The following is an 18,795-nucleotide window of genomic DNA, read 5'->3' as shown; positions in this document are numbered from 1 at the left end:
AGGAGAAAAATGGAGAGTCTGAGCAGTAGACTTTACCACTGGAAGTTCTGTAGAACCGAGTAGGGGAAATGGCTCTCTCTGTGAACATGACCATCAAAGAAATAATGCCTGCGTGGTGACAGCCTTGGATCTGGTAGAAGACCTTCATGAGGCTCCTTTCTGGCCAGGACACAGGATGTATTTACGCAAAAAAAAAAAAAAAAATGCCCCCAAAGACCCTCATGAGGCTCATTCCTGGTCAGGGCTGTTTACGCAAAAGGAAAAAAACAAACAATGTAGACAAGATCCACTTTGAACTTCCATTTCTTTCTAAACAAATGTAAAAACAATAGAAAGTTAATCATCTACTGGGTGATCTCTAATTTGCTTGATGTAAAAATACAGGGCTTTTTTCGTGTACTGCCAGTGAAGACTCCCCTCATTAGTGAGATGTGGCAGTGAGAGTAAAAAGCAGGGAGAGTAATGGATTGTCCCATTTGAAAGGTCAACACCACTTGTGACAGAAAAAAAAAAAAACAAAGGTGACAAGTTTGTAGGCCCAACTTAGTCAGCAAAGTAGGTAATATACGGAGGTTGCATTGAGATCGCCCATAGTTCACTGACACAGAGCCTAGAACTAATCTCAAAAAGAAATACTGTTTAAATAGTCAGCAATCTCAATGAACAATTGTGCTTGGGCTTGAAATGAGTGAATGAAGAACAACCATTGGAGCATAGTAAAGAGTGGAGGAGGGAGCACACATGGGACCCCTTACTAGAAAAGCAGCTCAACCCATGACTTGAATGATAAAGGTTGGTCAGGCAAATGTAGAATACCCAAAAGGGCTGACAAATCACCTTTAACATGTCTTGCTGGGGCAAAGATAAAATAAACAGCCAAAAATCTGTCAACCTGGCCTCAGAAGGATCAACCTGACAGCCTCTGCACCAGGCCACAAACTTCCTCCTATGACCAGAATAAATGGATGTGGTGGACTGATGCCGAGTCACGAAGAGAACATTCACTACTTCTGCAGACAGGTTAATCCTACTCAGTTGGAAACAGTCACTCTCTGCACATGGAGGTATAGATTTTGTAGATTTGGTTGCAGATCCTTGTCCTATTGCTAGGACAGAAGGACCTCTAAAACAGTTAAATGGCACAGAGGGCAAATGTTCAGGCTCAGAAGTCCATAGTAACACCCTCATGGCCCAATCTGGGCTTGGTGACTCCAGAACTTCTTCAGAACTCAGTTCAAGAGGGCCGGGGGAGGGAAGGTATACAGGTCACCAGAGTACCACTGCAGGCAGAATGCTTCTCAAAAGGAGCCCTGATGCACCCAATAATGGGTGAAGACACCTTTAAAGACTTCCATGTGTAGATAACAGTCTTGGTTCAGCAGATGGCACCATGAAAGCATGCTAGATAGTTTGGATCAAGATAAATCCCCTGAAGGTTGTGCTAAAGTGAAATTGGCACAGCACCTGCGACCCCACATTGCCTCGTTTGCTGCAGTATAAGATGGTGTTGTGATGTTAAGTGGGGCCTGGCCCGGCTTTCTCTTGATGCATGGGAGAAAGGCATCCAGTCTGACACCTGGATAATATTCAAAAGGCGGGGAATCTGCAGTTGGGCGTACCTATTAGAATCCTCTGGCTTGAACAATGTAGGTGCTGGAGTCACTGGTTTATTCATATTAAAACTCTTCATACTGGTGCATGGGGTACTTCAGTGGAGGATCCTTCACCTTATGTTGTTGGCGCCAATCAATAGCCTGCTTTCTGCTGTATCTTCTCTGGACACGGAGAAGGGGCATGATTCACTGGATTTAATGTACTTAAAAATCCACTGTTATCAGATCTGCTATGGAGAGACAGAAGGCAGCAGATATCACTGGACAAAATTCCCCTCGACCTGTTAAATGTTGGTTTGAGGACACTAGTGAATCAGCTGTACTTCTTGGCAATACAGTTACAAAATGATGCCAGGTGACATGCTCTGATTCAATCACAGGAAGTTTAATACTTGACTAATAAGATTTAACATCCCTTGGGGAAAGACTAGACGATCCTGCACCATTCCTAAACTATCAGAAGTCACATAGCTCTGCTGGAGGCAGCACACAAAGAGGGCTAAAATAATGACACCATATGTGTGACCCCCACCATCTGGTATTGATTCAAATTTGCAGAAGCAGCAAAGATTATGAATTCAGCTCACAGAGAGGAGTTGGGTGAGGATGACTGGGAAATGGGCTACTACATGTGTCATTGTTGCTTCCAGAATTTCACAATTCACAATAATACGGTTAATTTTCCTGCACCAAACATACTCAACTCCAGCTAGGTTAAAATGGGACTATTTGAAGGGATTCTTTAGATCGGGGTCTCCAAACTATTCCCTGTTGGTTACACCTGGCATCTACAAGATTGTACCTGGCCCTCTGTTTTCCAAAGCCTCAGATTCTGATGATTAAAGGGAAATATATATCAAATTCTTTTAGCAGCCTGTTGGTGCAGCGGAGCCTCTTGAATCTTCTCCATTATAGAATTTGGACCAAGAATGTCCTGTATGCCAGATTTTTGAAAAACATAAGTTCCAAGTGCAGATAATCCATGTTGCAGAAAACTCCAATTGCCAGAATTGTGTAGAAAGGTGAGGGCTTAATTCATTTTTATTGAACCTTTATTAATGGCTCGATTTTATTTTTCATTTCTTTGCTTTGTTTTACTGTAATTCTTTCTTGGAGTGTGTTTATTTTTCTTACTGTGTACTACAAAATTGAACAAATTCTCATTTCATGTACGTTTTCAGTATATTAAATTAATTAAAAATGAATAGCCTGATTATTTTGTCAGAGCTTTTGCTAATGTTTGACATTTTTACTCATTATACTTCATTTCTTGGTTTAAGCACAGCATTGTTCAGTTGTAATTGTCACATTTCTCTTGTGTTCTAAATCATATCATGATTACAAGAAAGATCCAAGTAAACCATATTCAATCATTTAAATTGTATTAATTCATTTATAAAACTGATTTTTGGAAGACTGGATAAGAATAAATTGAAACATTGTTACAATGCATCCCACATCGCTTTCTGCAACAAATCCTATTTGTAGGACATGGTTCCACAAGTTGGCCACCAGGGTATGGGGCTCACAAATGATGGGAAACGGGTGACAAAACAGGAGAGTGCAAAAAAGTATTATTTTTGTGTATGTATGGATTGCTCAGCCCCTGGCCTGGATAGGTATATTAGCTTTTAATTTCCCTCTTTAAACACCAGTGATTTTATTTTTTGATTCCTTACTGCTCTTGACAGCGATGCTTTTTCAATTGTGGCTGCATATGATCGTCAGAGAAAAATATGAAAATCTGTACTTTTTGGGAGAGTTTTTTCTTGGCACAGTTCCCTCTCCAGGGCACATATGTTCTTAGGTTGCACTCACACATAACCATCATCTCCAGCCTCCCCTAAAAAACTGTAATCTCCTCAGCCCTGCTTTATGTCACATTTCATGCATTGTGGCAATTTCCTACATCCTCACATAGAAGTAGATCACCTTGCAAAGTGTGATACTTGGCACAACTGCAAGCTGAGTAGATACTAGGCAGAGGTTGCAGTGTTGTGTGTTCTCTGTGCCACACAGAGAAGGGGGATGGCTGTAGTGACAATCACACATGGCTGTAAAAGCCAAATATAATCAAGGCGACTGGTCTGGTGGGTTACACTATGACTTACAAGTGATCATGCTGAATGAGGCTGTACATTTATTGGACCGATCAGTGTGGTCTTAGAGACTGAGAATGTCTCTCCTCTCTGCACTATTATTTGGTAATGTACCAGATCTCTATGAAGGACAAACTGCTGTGGAGCCACATGTAGTGGCTTGAAAGTGCCCCAAGCACAGCCTTCTGCTGAGTAGCAGGAAAAGCTTTGGCTAGTACGAAGACTCAAGGTGCTTCCTGATGTGAGTGTGGGAGAACTCAGAAACAAGCAACTATAAAAATTAGGCCATTTTGATAAAACTTGATAAGAAAGTATTCCTTCGCAATTAATAAAAAATACATTGTGAGCAAGACTCACAGTAGACGATGACGTATTCTTGTCAGGTGCTGCATAACGGAAAAAAATGCCAACTTTGTCCACTGACACAGGGTTCACTGGTTCCCATCCATTCACTCGTACTTGAAGCTGATGGATTCTCAAATCATGAGTATGCCTGGCAGATAATAATGAGACAAATTATTTGTAAACATTTTCTTAGAACATGGTCATATGATGCAAAAGAGTATGCATTATTAACAGGAAAGATAGTCTATAAATTAAGAATGGACACAAACTAAGATGTGGCAAGAGACGTCAGGCCATTCAACCTGTCAAATTGAACCAAGGTCCAATCCTGCCTTCTGATTTCAAGAAAGGTGTATACTGACTGATTTGTTATACTAAAGAATGTTCTTCTAAATCTCTGTAATGGTATTCTTAGAGGACACAGAAGCCTGTAGCACAACCAGATTTGTCCTCAATAAACTAAATAAGAGCTCTGTGACTTATTGACCCCAGTGCTGCTGTTTTGGGCCAATTAGTAGTCAGTCAAATGTATGTGAAATATTTCAGAAGAAAGGCAATTCCAGTAGTCAGTTCTTGATTTGACAGCTGCACTTAAAATAGTAGTTCTATCTTTCAGTAAAGACAAAGTGACTACTTTTTTCAGTTTCAGTCACTGAAAATGCACTTCTTCAATGATATCAGGTGTATAATGTTAAAGAAAACTTCTCTAGACAGAGGGTGAGCGATGAGTAAGACTTCCAAATAGATTTGAGAATCACCTATATAAGAATCTACTCCAACAAAAAATCAAAATATTCCGCTTAAAGCCTAACTTTAATCACACAATTTATGCCCTGATTTCTCCCAACACAGATGTCGACAACACACTACAAGCAAGCATCCTAAACATTCTCTTGACTTCAAGGGAGACTACTCCACATGCAATTGCTCACCAAGGGCTTACAAAAATGACCACATCACTGTGACCCTGAAGGAACTTGAATGGCTGCTCAGCTGCTCATGGAAGCACACATCACCATCAAGATGCGCATCAAAGCCTAAAAGGGAGCAATAGTGAAGTCTGCATTTTACCTGCTTGAAAAGCTTTACGTTTCAGGTGATCAGTGGAAAACACATAGCCATTAAAGGTCTCATGACATCTACCTGGTGATTAACTGCTGTACAAACGTAATTGCTAGAGACCTATTTGGTGACTATGACCTCTACAAATATCATTAAAGTAAAAGTTTGCTTACCTTCGGTAATGAAATATCTGGTAGAGACATATTCTAGTTACAGATTCCTTACCTTTGAATTTTCCCACAGGCGTCAGACTGGATCTGGAGATTTTTTCTTCGAGCAATAGCCTTACGCGCCGGTAGGTGGCGTCAGTCGACTCCGCAGGTGTCGTAGGCGTCGTGATGACGTTGGGAGTAGTACATAGACACCATCCTCGTGCAGTGACGTCAGTTTCTTTTAATAACTTTCCACGCCAGAGCGCAGAGCCGCCAAGAACACTGAAATTAGAGCGCCAGAGCTAAGGACCTCAAAGGGGGAATCCCTGTCCCTAGAAATCAGTTCGCAAGCGGGGAGGATGGGTGGGCGGTAAGAAATCTGCAACTAGAATATGTCTCTACCAGATATTTCGTTACCGAAGGTACGTAACTTGTACATCTGATAGGGACTTCTAGTTGCAGATTCCTTACCTTACAATAGATACCCAAGCAATGCCATCCTCGGTGGTGGGCTGCGAACCAAGATCATACTAGAAAGTCCTGCAGGAACGAACAACCAAAGTAGCCATCTCAACGGACCGACTATCCAGGCAGTAATGCTTAGCAAAGGTGTGCAGGGACGCCCACGTAGCTGCCTGACAGATGTCCAGGAAAGGAACTCCGCGTGCTAACGCAGTGGAAGAAGCAGTTGCTCTGGTGGAATGAGCACACAAGCCTTCAGGAGGTTGCTTTTAAGCCAAAGCATAGCACATTTTGATGCAAGGAAGCACCCATCAAGAGATGGTACGCTTTTGCACCGCCTTCTCTTTCTTTGCACCCACATAGCCAACAAAGAGTTGATCGTCCACCTGGAAATTTTTAGTACAATTGAGGTAGAACGCCAACTCTCTTTTTGGGTCCAGACGGTTGAGTCTCTCCTCCTCATGGGAAGGATGTGGGGGTGCATAGAAGGTAGGCAAAGTGATGGACAGGCCTACATGAAATGGTTTAACCACCTTAGCAAGGAAGGAAGCTCTAGTGCGTAACACCACTTTATCAGGGTGTACATACAAGTATGGAGGCTTTGAAGAAAGGGCCTGAAGCTCACTCACCCTGCGAGCAGAGGTGATAGCGACCAAAAGGACAGTTTTGAATGTGAGGAGCCGCAAGGGACAATTATGCATTGGCTCAAAGGGGGTACACATCAAATAAGTAATACAAGATTAAGATCCCACTGAGGCATGATGAAGGGAGTGAGCGGAAATAAGTGGGTGAGCCCTTTTAAGAACCTACTCACAATAGGAGTTTTAAAGAGTGAGGGCTGATCAGGTAGCCTAAGAAAGGTGAAATGGAAGACAAATACCCTTTAAGGGTGCCCAAAGCAGAGCCCTGCTAGGCTAAAGAAAGAATGAACAGAAGAACTTCTGACAGAGGGGCAGAAAGGGGATCAACAGATTTGTTGGTACACAGTGCCACAAATTTATTCCAACGACAGGCGTATACAGTTTTAGTCAATGAACGCCTGGCTGCCAAGATAACATTGCAGACTTCGGGTGGAAGGGCAAATGCCATCCACTGTTACCGCGCAATCTCCACGCATGAAGGTGGAGGTTGGACAGGTTTGGGTGGAGAACCATCCCCTGCTCCTGCAACAGAAGATCAGTCCGGAGAGGAAGAGTGGAGGATCGATGGACATGCTCAACAGCTCTGGATACCACACTCTCCGGGCCCTGTCCGGAGCTACCAAGATAAATTGGGCCCGGTCGTACTTGATTTTCTTGAGAACTCTGGGCAGAAGAAGGGATAGGCGGGAAGGCGTAAAGGAGGCCAGAGCTCCACTCGAGACGAAAAGAGTCTCAGAGCGAGTGCCCCCTTGGAAACTCCAACGTGCAAAACAGCTGACATTGCACGTTCTCTGCGGAGGCGAACAGATCTAACCGAGGCTCTCCCCACTGGAGAAAGAGACCCTGCGCCACCTCCAGATGGAGATGCCATTTGTGATCGACTGTGCGTCGGCGGCTGAGTTCGTCTGCTCTGGTGTTGAGAGAGCCCGCCAGATGTTGAGCCATCAGGGTAATGCCCTGATGTAGAAAGCTGGCTCTGTATATACTATTTCAAAGTAAGAAATAGTGTGCACAGAGTCCAAGGGTTCCCCTTAGATGTAAGATAGTGGCAAAAAGAGATAAGTCTAATGCTCTATTTTGTGGTGGTGTGGTTGTAGGAAGCTGGCTCTGTGTGTACTATTTCAAAGTAAGAAATAGCATGCACAGAGTCCAAGGGTTCCCCTTGGAGGTAAGATAGTGGCAAAAAGAGATAATTCTAATGCTCTATTTTGTGGTAGTGTGGTCGAGGAGTAGGCTTATCAGAGGGTAGTGTTAAGCATTTGTTGTACACACACAGGAAATAAATGAGGAACACACACTCAAAGACAATTCCAGGCCAATAGGTTTTTATATAGAAAAATATATTTTCTTATTTAATTTAAGAACCACAGGTTCAAGATGTACAAGTAATACTTCAAATAAAAGGTATTTCACTCAGGTATCTTAGGAACTTTGAATCAACACAATATCATGTACAGTTTTGGCAAAAATTGCAATAAGCTATTTTAAAACTAGACAGTGCAATTTTCAACAGTTCCTGGGGGAAGTAAGTATTGGTTAGTTTTGAAGGTAAGTAAAACACCTACAGGGTTCAAAGTTGGGTCCAAGGTAGCCCACCGTGCGGGGCAACCCCAAAGTTACCACACCAGCAGCTCAGGGCCGGTCAGGTGCAGAGGTCAAAGTGGTGCCCAAAACGCATAGGCTTCAATGGAGAAGGGGGTGCCCCGGTTCCAGTCTGCCAGCAGGTAAGTACCCGCGACTTCGGAGGGCAGACCAGGGGGGTTTTGTAGGGCACCGGGAGGGGGGTCACAAGTCATGCCAAAAGGTACACCCTCAGCGGCACAGGGGCGGCCGGGTGCAGAGTGCAAACAGGCATCGGGTTTGCAATTGGTTTCAAAGGGAGACACAGGGGTCTCTTCAGCGAAGCAGGCAGGCAAGGGGGGGGGCTCCTCAGGATAGCCACCACCTGGGCAAGGGAGAGGGCCACCTGGGGGTCGCTTCTGCACTGGAGGTTGGATCCTTCAGGTCCTGGGGGCTGCGGGTTCAGTGTCTTTACCAGGCGTCAGGTTCTTTGAAGCAGGCAGTTGCGGTCAGGGGGAGCCTCTGGATTCCCTCTGCAGGCGTCGCTGTGGGGGCTCAGGGGGGTCAACTCGGACTACTCACGGGCTCGCAGTCGCCGGGGAGTCCTCCCTGTAGTGTTGTTTCTCCACAGGTCGAGCCGAGGGCGTCGGGTGCAGAGTGGAAAGTCTCACGCTTCCGGCGGGAAACGTGGAGTCCTTTAAAAGTTGTTTCTTTGTTGCAAGTTTCAGTCTTTGTGGAACAGGGCCGCTGTCCTTGGGAGTTCTTGGTCCTTTTAGATGCAGGGTAGTCCTCGGAGGCTTCAGAGGTCGCTGGGCCCTGGGGGACGCGTCGCTTTTGCAGTTTTTCTCGAAATGGGCAGACAGGCCGGTAGGGCTGGGGCCAAAGCAGTTGGTGTCTCCGTATTCTCTCCAGGGCTTCAGGTCAGCAGTCCTTCTTCGTCTTCAGGTTGCAGGAATCTATCTTCCTCAGTTCTGGGAGCCCCTAAATACTCAATTTAGGGGTGTGTTTAGGTCTGGGGGGTTAGTAGCCAATGGCGACTAGCCCTGAGGGTGGCTACACCCTCTTTGTGCCTCCTACCTGAGGGGAGGGGGGCACATCCCTAATCCTATTGGGGGAATCCTCCATCTGCAAGATGGGGGATTTCTAAAAGTCAGAGTCACCTCAGCTCGGGACACCTTAGGGGTTGTCCTGACTGGCCAGTGACTCCTCCTTGTTTTTCTCATTATCTCCTCCGGCCTTGCCGCCAAAAGTGGGGCCGTGGCCGGAGGGGGCGGGCATCTCCACTAGCTGGGATGCCCTATGGCGCTGTAACAAAGGGGGTGAGCCTTTGAGGCTCACCGCCAGGTGTTACAGTTCCTGCAGGGGGAGGTGAGAAGCACCTCCACCCAGTACAGGCTTTGTTACTAGCCACAGAGTGACAAAGGCACTGTCCCCATGTGGCCAGCAACATGTCTGGTGTGTGGCAGGCTGGCAAAAACTACTCAGCCCACACTGGAAGTCGGGTGTGTATTCAGGGGGCATCTCTAAGATGCCCTATGGGTGTATTTCACAATAAAATGTACACTGGCATCAGTGTGTATTTATTGTGCTGAGAAGTTTGATACCAAACTTCCCAGTTTTCATTGTAGCCATTATGGTGCTGTGGAGTTCGTGTCTGACAGACTCCCAGACCATATACTCTTATGGGTACCCTGCACTTACAACGTCTAAGGTTTTGCTTAGGAACTGTAGGGGAACAGTGCTCATGCACCTATGCCCTCACCTATGGTATAGTGCACCCTGCCTTAGGGCTGTAAGGCCTGCTAGAGGGGTGACTTATCTATGCCATGGGCAGTGTGAGGTGGGCATGGCACCCTGAGGGGAGTGCCATGCCGATTTAGTCATTTTCTCCCCACCAGCACACACAAGCTGGCAAGCAGTGTGTCTGTTCTGAGTGAGGGGTCCCCAGGGTGGCATAAGACATGCTGCAGCCCTTAGAGACCTTCCCTGGCATCAGGGCCCTTGGTACCAAGGGTACCAGTTACAAGGGACTTACCTGGATGCCAGGTTGTGCCAACTGTGGAGACAAAGGTACAGTTTTATGGAAAGAACACTGGTGCTGGGGCCTGTTTAGCAAGCCTCAGCACACTTTCAAATCATAACTTGGCATCAACAAAGGCAAAAAGTCAGGGGGTAACCATGCCAAGGAGGCATTTCTTTACAGTGGTCGAGCAGTAGGCTTATCAGAGGGTAGTGTTAAGCATTTGTTGTACACACACAGGCAATAAATGAGGAACACACACTGAAAGAATTACTCTAGGCCAATAGGTTTTTATATAGAAACATACCTTTTCTTAGTTTATTTTAAGAACCACAGGTTTAAGATTTACAAGTAATACTTCATTTGAAAGGTATTTCACTCCGGTATTCCAGGAACTTTGAAAAATCACAATAGCATGTACAGTTTTGACAAAAATGGCAATAAGCTATTTTCAAAGTGGACACAGTGCAAAAATCAACAGCTCCTGGGGGAGGTGAGTAGAGGTTAAGTTCACAGGTAAGTAAAACACTTACAGGGTTCAAAGTTGGGTCCAAGGTAGCCCATTGTTGGGGGTTCAAGGCAACCCCAAAGTTACCACACCAGCAGCTCAGGGCCGGTCAGGTGCAGAGGTTAAAGAGGTGCCCAAAACACATAGGCTTCAATGGAGAAGGAGGTGCCCCGGTTCCTGTCTGCCAGCAGGTAAGTACCCGCGTCCTCGGAGGGCAGACCAGGGGGGGGTTTTGTAGGGCACTGGGGGGGGACACACAAGCAGGCACAAAAAGTACACCTTCAGCAACACAGGGGCGGCCGGGTGCAGAGTGCAAACAGGCGTCGGGTTTCAGATAGGAATCAGTGGGGAGGCCCGGGGGGCTCTTCAACGATGCAGGCAGGCACAGGGGGGGGCTCTTCGGGTTAGCCACCACCTGGGCTAGGCAGAGGGTTGCCTGGGGGTCGCTCCTGCACTGGGGTTCGGTTCCTTCAGGTCCTGGGGGCTGCGGGTGCAGTGCTGGTTCCAGGCGTCGGGTTCCTTGTTACAGGCAGTTGCGGTCAGGGGGAGCCTCTGGATTTCCTCTGCAGGCGTCGCTGTGGGGGCTCAGGGGGGTCAACTCTGGCTACTCATGAGCTCGCAGTCGCCGGGGAGTCCTCCCTGTAGTGTTTGTTTTCCACAGGTCGAGCCGGGGGTCGTCGGGTGAAGAGTGGAAAGTCTCACGCTTCCGGTGGGAAACGTGGGGTCTTTAAAGTTGTTTCTTTGTTACAGAAAGTAGCAGTTTCTTGAACAGGGCCGCTGTTCTCGGGAGCTTCTTGGTCCTTTAGGTACAGGGTAGTCCTCTGAGGCTTCAGAGGTCACTGGACCCTGTTGGATGCGTTGCTGTTGCAGTTTTCTTTGAAGTAGGGAGACAGGCTGGTGGGGCTGGGGCCAAATCTGTTGCCGTCTCCGTCTTCACTGCAGGGCTTCAGGTCAGCAGTCCTTCTTCTTCTTTAGGTTGCAGGAATCTAGTTTCCTAGGTTCTGTGGGCCCCTAAATACTGAATTTAGGGGTGTATTTAGGTCTCGGAGGGCAGTAGCCAATGGCTACTGTCCTTGAGGGTGGCTACACCCTCTTTGTGCCTCCTCCCTGAGGGGAGGGGGGCACACATCCCTATTCCTATTGGGGGAATCCTCAAAAATCAAGATGTAGGATTTCTAAAGGCAGGGGTCACCTCAGCTCAGGACATCTTAGGGGCTGTCCTGACTAGTGGGTGACTCCTCCTTGTTTTTCTCATTACCTCCCCTGGACTTGCCGCCAAAAGTGGGGGCTGTGTCCAGGGGGGCGGGCATCTCCACTAGCTGGAGTGCCCTGGGGCATTGTGGCACGAAGCCTGAGCCTTTGAGGCTCACTGCTAGGTGTTACAGTTCCTGCAGGGGGGAGGTGTGAAGCACCTCCACCCAGAGCAGGCTTTTGTTTCTGTCCTCAGAGAGCACAAAGGCCCTCACCACATGGGGTCAGAAACTCGTCTCTCAGCAGCAGGCTGGCACAGACCAGTCAGTCCTGCACTTAACAATTGGGTCAAATACAGGGGGCATCTCTAAGATGCCCTCTGTGTGCATTTTTTAATAAATCCAACACTGGAATCAGTGTGGGTTTATTATTCTGAGACGTTTGATACCAAACTTCCCAGTATTCAGTGTAGCAATTATGGAGCTGTGGAGTTCGTTTTTGACAAACTACCAGACCATATACTTAATATGGCCACAACTGTACTTACAATGTCTAATAAAAGACTTAGACACTGTAGGGGCATATTGCTCATGCAGCTATGCCCTCATCTGTGGTATAGTGCACCCTGCCTTGGGGCTGTTAGGCCTGCTAGAGGGGTGACTTACCTATGCCTCAGGCAGTATTTTGTGTGCATGGGATCCTGAGGGGGATGCCATGTCAACTTTGCCTTTTTCTCCCCACCAACACACACAATCTGCAATGGCATTGTGCATGTGTTAGGTGAGTGGTCCCTTAGGGTGGCACAACATATGCTGCAGCCCTTAGGGACCTTCCCTGGTCACAGGGGCCTTGGTACCACTAGTACCTTTTACAAGGGACTTATCTGTGTGCCAGGGGTGTGGCAATTGTGGAAACAATGGCACATTTTAGGTGAAAGAACACTGGTGCGTATACACACTGCTTGCCAGTTTGTGTGTGCTGGTGGGGAGAAAATGACTAAGTCGACATGGCACTCCCCTCAGAGTGCCATGCCAACCTCACACTGCCTGTGGCATTGGTCAGTCACCCCTCTAGCAGGCCTTACAGCCCTAAAGCAGGGTGCACTATGCCACAGGTGAGGGCATATGTGCATGAGCACTATGCTGCTACAGTGTCTAAGCAAAACCTTAGACATTGTAAGTGCAGGGTAGCCATAAGAGTATATGGTCTGGGAGTCTGTCAAACACAAACTCCACAGCACCATAATGACTACACTGAAAACTGGGTAGTTTGGTATCAAACCTTTCAGCACAATAAATGCACTCTGATGCCAGTGTGCACTTTATTGTAAAAATACACCCAGAGGGCATCTTACAGATGCCCCCTGAAAACATACCAGTCTTCCAGTGTGGGCTGACTAGTTTTTGCCAGCCTGCCACACACCAGACATGTTGCTGGCCACATGGGGAGAGTGCCTTTGTCACTCTGTGGCCAGGACCAAAGCCTGTACTGGGTGGAGGTGCTTCTCAACTCCCCCTGTAGGAACTGTAACACCTGGCAGTGAGCCTCAAAGGCTCACCCCCTTTGTTACAGCGCCACAGGGCATCCTAGCTAGTGGAGATGCCCGCCCCTCTGGCCACTGCCCCCACTTTTGGCGGCAAGGCTGGAGGAGATAATGAGAAAAACAAGGAGGCGTCACCCCCCAGTCAGGACAGCCCCTAAGGTGTCCTGAGCTGAGGTGACTCTTACTTTTAGAAATCCTCCATCTTGTAGAAGGAGGATTCCCCAAATAGGATTAGGGATGTGCCCCCCTCCCCACAGGGAGGAGGCACAAAGAGGGTGTAGTCACCCTCAGGGCCAGTAGCTATTGGCTACTGCCCTCCCAGACCTAAACACACCCCTAAATTGAGTATTTAGGGGCTCCCAGAACAGAGGAAGATAGATTCCTGCAACCTAAAGAAGAAGAAGGACTGCTGACCTGAAGCCCTGCAGTGAAGACGGAGACGACAACTGATTTGGCCCCAGCCCTACCGGTCTGTTTCCCTACTTCGAAGAAAACTGCAACAGCGACGCATCCAACAGGGTCCAGCGACCTCTGAAGCCTCAGAGCACTACCCTGCATCTAAAGGACCGAGAAACTCCCAAGAACAGCGGCCCTGTTAAAAAAAACTGCAACTCTTTGCAACAAAGAAGCAACTTTTAAAGACCACACATTTCCCGCTGGAAGCGTGAGACTTTCCACTCTGCACCCGGCGCCCCCGACTCGACCTGCGGAAAACTAACACTACAGGGATGACTCCCCAGCAACTGCGAGCCCGTGAGTAGCCAGAGTTGACCCCCCTGAACCCCTACAGCGACGCATGCAGAGGAAATACAGAGGCTCCCCCCTGACCGCGACTGCCTGCTTCAAGGAACCCGACGCCTGGAAACCACACTGCACCCGCAGCCCCCAGGACCTGAAGGAACCGAACTCCAGTGCAGGAGCGATCCCCAGGCGACCCTCTGCCTAGCCCAGGTGGTGGTTACCCCGAGTAGACCCCCTGTGCCTGCCTGCATTGTTAAAGAGACCCCTGGGTCTCCCCATTGATTCCTATTAGAAACCCGACGCCTGTTTGCACTCTGCACCCGGTCGCCCCTGTGCCGCTGAGGGTGTACTTTCTGTGCCTGCTTGTGTCCCCCCCCCCCGGTGCCCTACAAAACCTCCCTGGTCTGCCCCCGAGGATGCGGGTATTTAACCCGCTGGCAGACTGGAACCAGGGCACCCCTATTTCCATTGAAGCCTATGACTGGCCCTGAGCTGCTGGTGTGGTAACATTGGGGTTGCCCTGAACCCCCAAGGTGGGCTGCCTATGCCCAGGAACTGAGACTTGTAAGTGTCTTACTTACCTCAGAATCTAACCTTTACTTACCTCCCCCAGGAACTGTGGATTTTCGCACTGTGTCCACTTTTAAAATAGCTTATTGCCATTTTAACAAAGACTGTATATGATATTTCTTTTATTCAAAGTTCCTAACTTACCTGTGTGAAGTACCTTGCATTTTATGTGTTCACTTCAAATCTTGAACCTGTGGTTCTTAAAATAAACTAAGAAAATATATTTTTCAATATAAAAACCTATTGGCCTGGAATAAGTGTGAGTGTGTGTTCCTCATTTATTGCCTGTGTGTGTACAACAAATGCTTAACACTACCCTCTAATAAGCCTACTGCTCAACCACACTACCACAAAATAGAGCATTAGAATGATCTAATGTTGCCACTATCTTACCTCTAAGAGGAACCCTTGGACTCTGGGCACACTATTTCTTACTTTGAAATAGTATATACAGAGCCAACTTCCTACAGACATCAAAGGGCATGTCCTTCAGAGAGGATAGGACATCCCTGGAAAAATCAGTCATCTTCAACCAGGTGTGGCACCTCAAGGCCGCTGTTGATGAAAACAGTCTGCCCAGTGAGTCGGTTGTGTCAAGTCCCCAATGTATAGTGAACTTTGAAGCATCTCTCTCATCGGTGACAGCCTGAAAGAGTACTGTCCAGGCCTCCTCCGCAACCATCACCCACAAGGCATGGGAGTAGCAGCCCAAAATGCACGTAGTGTTCATGGGCTGCAATGCCAGGCTGATGGAAGAAAAAAATCTTTGTCGCCAAAGCATTCAGCATCTTGGATTCCCTGCCCGGGTGTGCATTAGGGAATGTGCCAGGATTTAGGTGGGATATAGTGACTTGGACCATCAAGCTCTCTGGAGTTAGGGTTTTGGGTGAGGAATTTTGGGTCCCCTGGAGCACGGAGGTAGAGGCGGGCAATTGTCCTACTCACAGAAGTCCCTGTGCTGGGTTTGAATGATGTGCCGAGTAGGACATCAAGGAGGGCTTTGTGGAACGGGAGTAGCGGTTTGGAGGGGAGACTCCCATTTGCACCAACACAGCCAAGACGTTAGTCATGACTGCCATTGAGGGTAGGCTGAGGTCCAGTACCTTGGCTACCCTCCGCATAACCACTGTAAAGGACACTCCCTCCTCAAAAGCCATAGTAGGGGGAGAAAGCATACCAGTATCTGGAGAAGTATCCAGTCCACTGGCTTCACCAACCCATGCTAAAGTCCTCCTAATGTTGGTATTCTTCGGGGTCCAGCAACCCCTCTTAATACTCCCAGAGTACTAGGCTGCAGGAATAGGACTGAGTCTCCTACCTCGACAGTATTGCTCAGCTTGGTGCCAAAGGCCCCTCTGGCTCCATGTCAGAGTCAGGAATAAGGATTGGGGCAGCGCTGGTGGCACCAGGAGCATCAGCCCTTGGGACTGGTGCCAGGGAAGGATGATAAGGTACTACGAGCATCGGTCAGGATACAGGAATAGATTCCTGGGGACCTACTGGAATCAAGACTAGAGCCGTAAGCACAGAACCCCTTCCAAACCCTTAGGGCCTGAGGGCTATCCAAAAAAAGAGGCGTATGGCCTTACAGAAATTCTTTTAATTTGGTAGGGGTGATCCGAGAGAAGTGGAAGATCTCTTCAACATCATCTTCTTCTTGTTGCGGTGGGATTTACCCGAGTGGCCTGACAACTCTGACTGCAACGAAAATCTTGGGCTCCATTACTGTTCTCGGGAACTTCCTTTTAAACGGGATCTGGATCGTTGCGGTTTTGCACTTCGAGCCAGCAGGAGCTTGAGGGATTGCTTTCTCAAGGCCTTCGGATTCATGGTGCAGACTATCAGGTTGTATTTGTAGTTTCGCTCAAAGCACCAGAGGTATACAAGGTAAGGGTTCATCACTGACATCGATCCATGACAGGCGCCGCAGAATTTGAAGCTGGCCTTTCTGAGGGCATCCCTGCCACATCAGAAGGAAAACACCTTAAAAAGCGTGGATAAAACGTCAAAAAATGTTGGTAAAAAAATGACTGGGGGTAGCTCTTCTCCGGATCTGTGCTGACTGGTGGAGAAAGAAAAGAAGTGAAGTCAATACGCCTTTGGTGGCGCCCATATAGGCAACGCAAATGTCACTACCGGCGCAGATGACATCAACAATGTCATGCGGAGTCGAACAACACTACCTACTGGTGCCTAGGGGTATTGCTCATGAAAAATCTTCCAGATCAGTCTGACTCCTGGGGATAGTTTCAAGATACGGAAAGGAAAATGTGGCTAGAAGTCTCTACCAGATACAGTAACTGTAAGAAAATGCCACAGTTGACATGGTTACCCCCCTAACTTTTTGCCTTTTGTTGATGCTAGTTATGATTAACTATACTGTACCTTTGTCTCCACAATGTGCACAGCCCTGGCACACAGATAAGTCCCTTTTAAATGGTACCCCTGGTACCAAGGGCCCTGTAGCCAGGGAAGGTCCCTAAGGGCTGCAGTATGTATTTTGCCACCCTGGGGATCCCTCACTCACCACATGCACACTGCCTCACGACTTGTGTGTGCTGCTAGGGAGAAAGACAAAGTCGACATGCCACTCCCCTCAGAGTGCCATGCCCTCAACCCACTGCCTGTGGCATAGGTAAGTCACCCCTCTAGCAGGCCTTACAACCCTAAGACAGGGTGCACTATACCACAGGTCAGGGCATAGCTGCATGAGCACTATGCCCCTACAGTGTCTAAGCCAATTCATAGACATTTTAAGTGCAGGGTAGCCATAAAGAGTATATGGTCTGGGAGTCTGTCAAACACAAACTCCACAGTTCCATAATGGCTACACTGAATACTGGAAAGTTTGGTATCAAACTTCTCAGCACAATAAATCCAAACGGATGCCAGTGTGGGATTTATTGAGAAATGCACACAGAGGGATCTTAGAGATGCCCCCTGTATGCCAGTCCAACTACTAGTGCTAAGCTGACCAGTTTCTGCCAGCCTGCCACATCCAGACGGGTTTCTGGCCACATGGGGTGAGTGTCTTTGTGCACTCTGTGACCAGGAACAAAGCCTGTATTGGGTGAAGGTGCTTCACACCTCCCCCTGCAGGAACTGTAACTGGTGGTGGGCCTCAAAGGCTCAAGCCTGGTGTTACAGCGCCCCAGGGCACTCCAGCTAGTGGAGATGCGCGCCCACCGGACACAACCCCCACTTTTGGTGGCAAATCCGGAGGAGATAATGAGAAAAACAAGGAAGAATTACCCTCCAGCCAGGACAGCCCCTAAGGTGACCCCTGCCTTAGGAAATCCTCCATCTTACTTTGGAGGATTCCCCCCCCCAATAGGATTATGGATGTGCCCCCCTCCCCACAGGGAGGAGGCACAAGGAGGGTGTAGCCACCCTCAGGGACAGTAGCCATTGGATACTGTCCTCCAGCCCTAAACACACCCATAAATTGAACCCAGGAAACCAGATTACTGACAATCTGAAAGAAGAAGGACTGCTGAACTGAAGGACAGGAAACTCCTGTGGACAGTGGCTCTGTCCAAACAACAAAGAAGAAACCAACTTTAAAGGGACTCCAGCCTCACTCCGGATGCGCAAGTTCCCAACGCTCTGCACAGGACGCCCCTGGCTTGTGTCCAGAAGAACAAACACTGCAGAGAGGACCCCCCCAGGCAACTCCAACGATGTGGGCACCCTGAGACGACCTCCCTGCACCCTCACAGCAACACCTGCAGAGAGAATCCAGGGGCTCCGCCTGACCGCGACTGTCCGGTAACAAAACCCGACGCCCGGAAGAGGCACTGCACCCGCAGCCCCCAGGCCCGAGCGAAACCAACTACTGGTGCAGGAGTGACCAGCAGGAGGCTCTCATCGTTGCCCAGTCAGTGGCTGGCCCAAGAAGCCCCCCAGTGCCCTGCCTGCATCGCCCGGGTCTCTCCATTGATTTAAATCTAAAACCAGACACCTACTTTGCACACTGCATCCGTCCGCCCCTGTGCCACTGAGGGTGTATTTTGTGTGCCTAGTTGGGACCCCCCACCGAGTGCTCTACAAAACCACCCTGGTATGCTCCCCGAGAACGCAGGTACTTAACTGATAGCAGACTTGAACCAGAGCACCCCCTGTCTCCATAGATGCCTATTTGGGCCCCACTTTGACATCTGCACCTGACCAGCCCTGTGTTGCTGGGTGTTTGGGGTTGACTTGAACTGCCAACGGTGGGCTACCTATGCCACGGAGACTGAACTTGTAAGTGCTTTACTTACCTCCCCCAGGAAATGTTGCATTTTGC

At 48.3% G+C, this 18,795-nt stretch overlaps 1 protein-coding gene across 2 annotated transcripts in view; it reads right to left on the bottom strand.

Moving 5' to 3' along the window:
* VPS13D (vacuolar protein sorting 13 homolog D) overlaps positions 1 to 18,795 on the bottom strand; it is a 2,230,750-nt gene that overhangs the window by 1,124,533 nt on the left and 1,087,422 nt on the right. For both annotated transcript variants that reach the window (XM_069240741.1, XM_069240742.1), the window contains one exon: positions 4,070 to 4,205. In XM_069240741.1, coding sequence (XP_069096842.1) covers positions 4,070 to 4,205 — 136 coding nt within the window. The remainder of the gene's footprint in view (positions 1 to 4,069; positions 4,206 to 18,795) is intronic.

The sequence above is a fragment of the Pleurodeles waltl genome, chromosome 6 (genome assembly GCF_031143425.1).
Source record: "Pleurodeles waltl isolate 20211129_DDA chromosome 6, aPleWal1.hap1.20221129, whole genome shotgun sequence".
Lineage (NCBI taxonomy): Eukaryota > Metazoa > Chordata > Amphibia > Caudata > Salamandridae > Pleurodeles > Pleurodeles waltl.
Note: the sequence above shows the minus strand (reverse complement) of the source record. Positions and strands in the feature narration are given on the sequence as shown.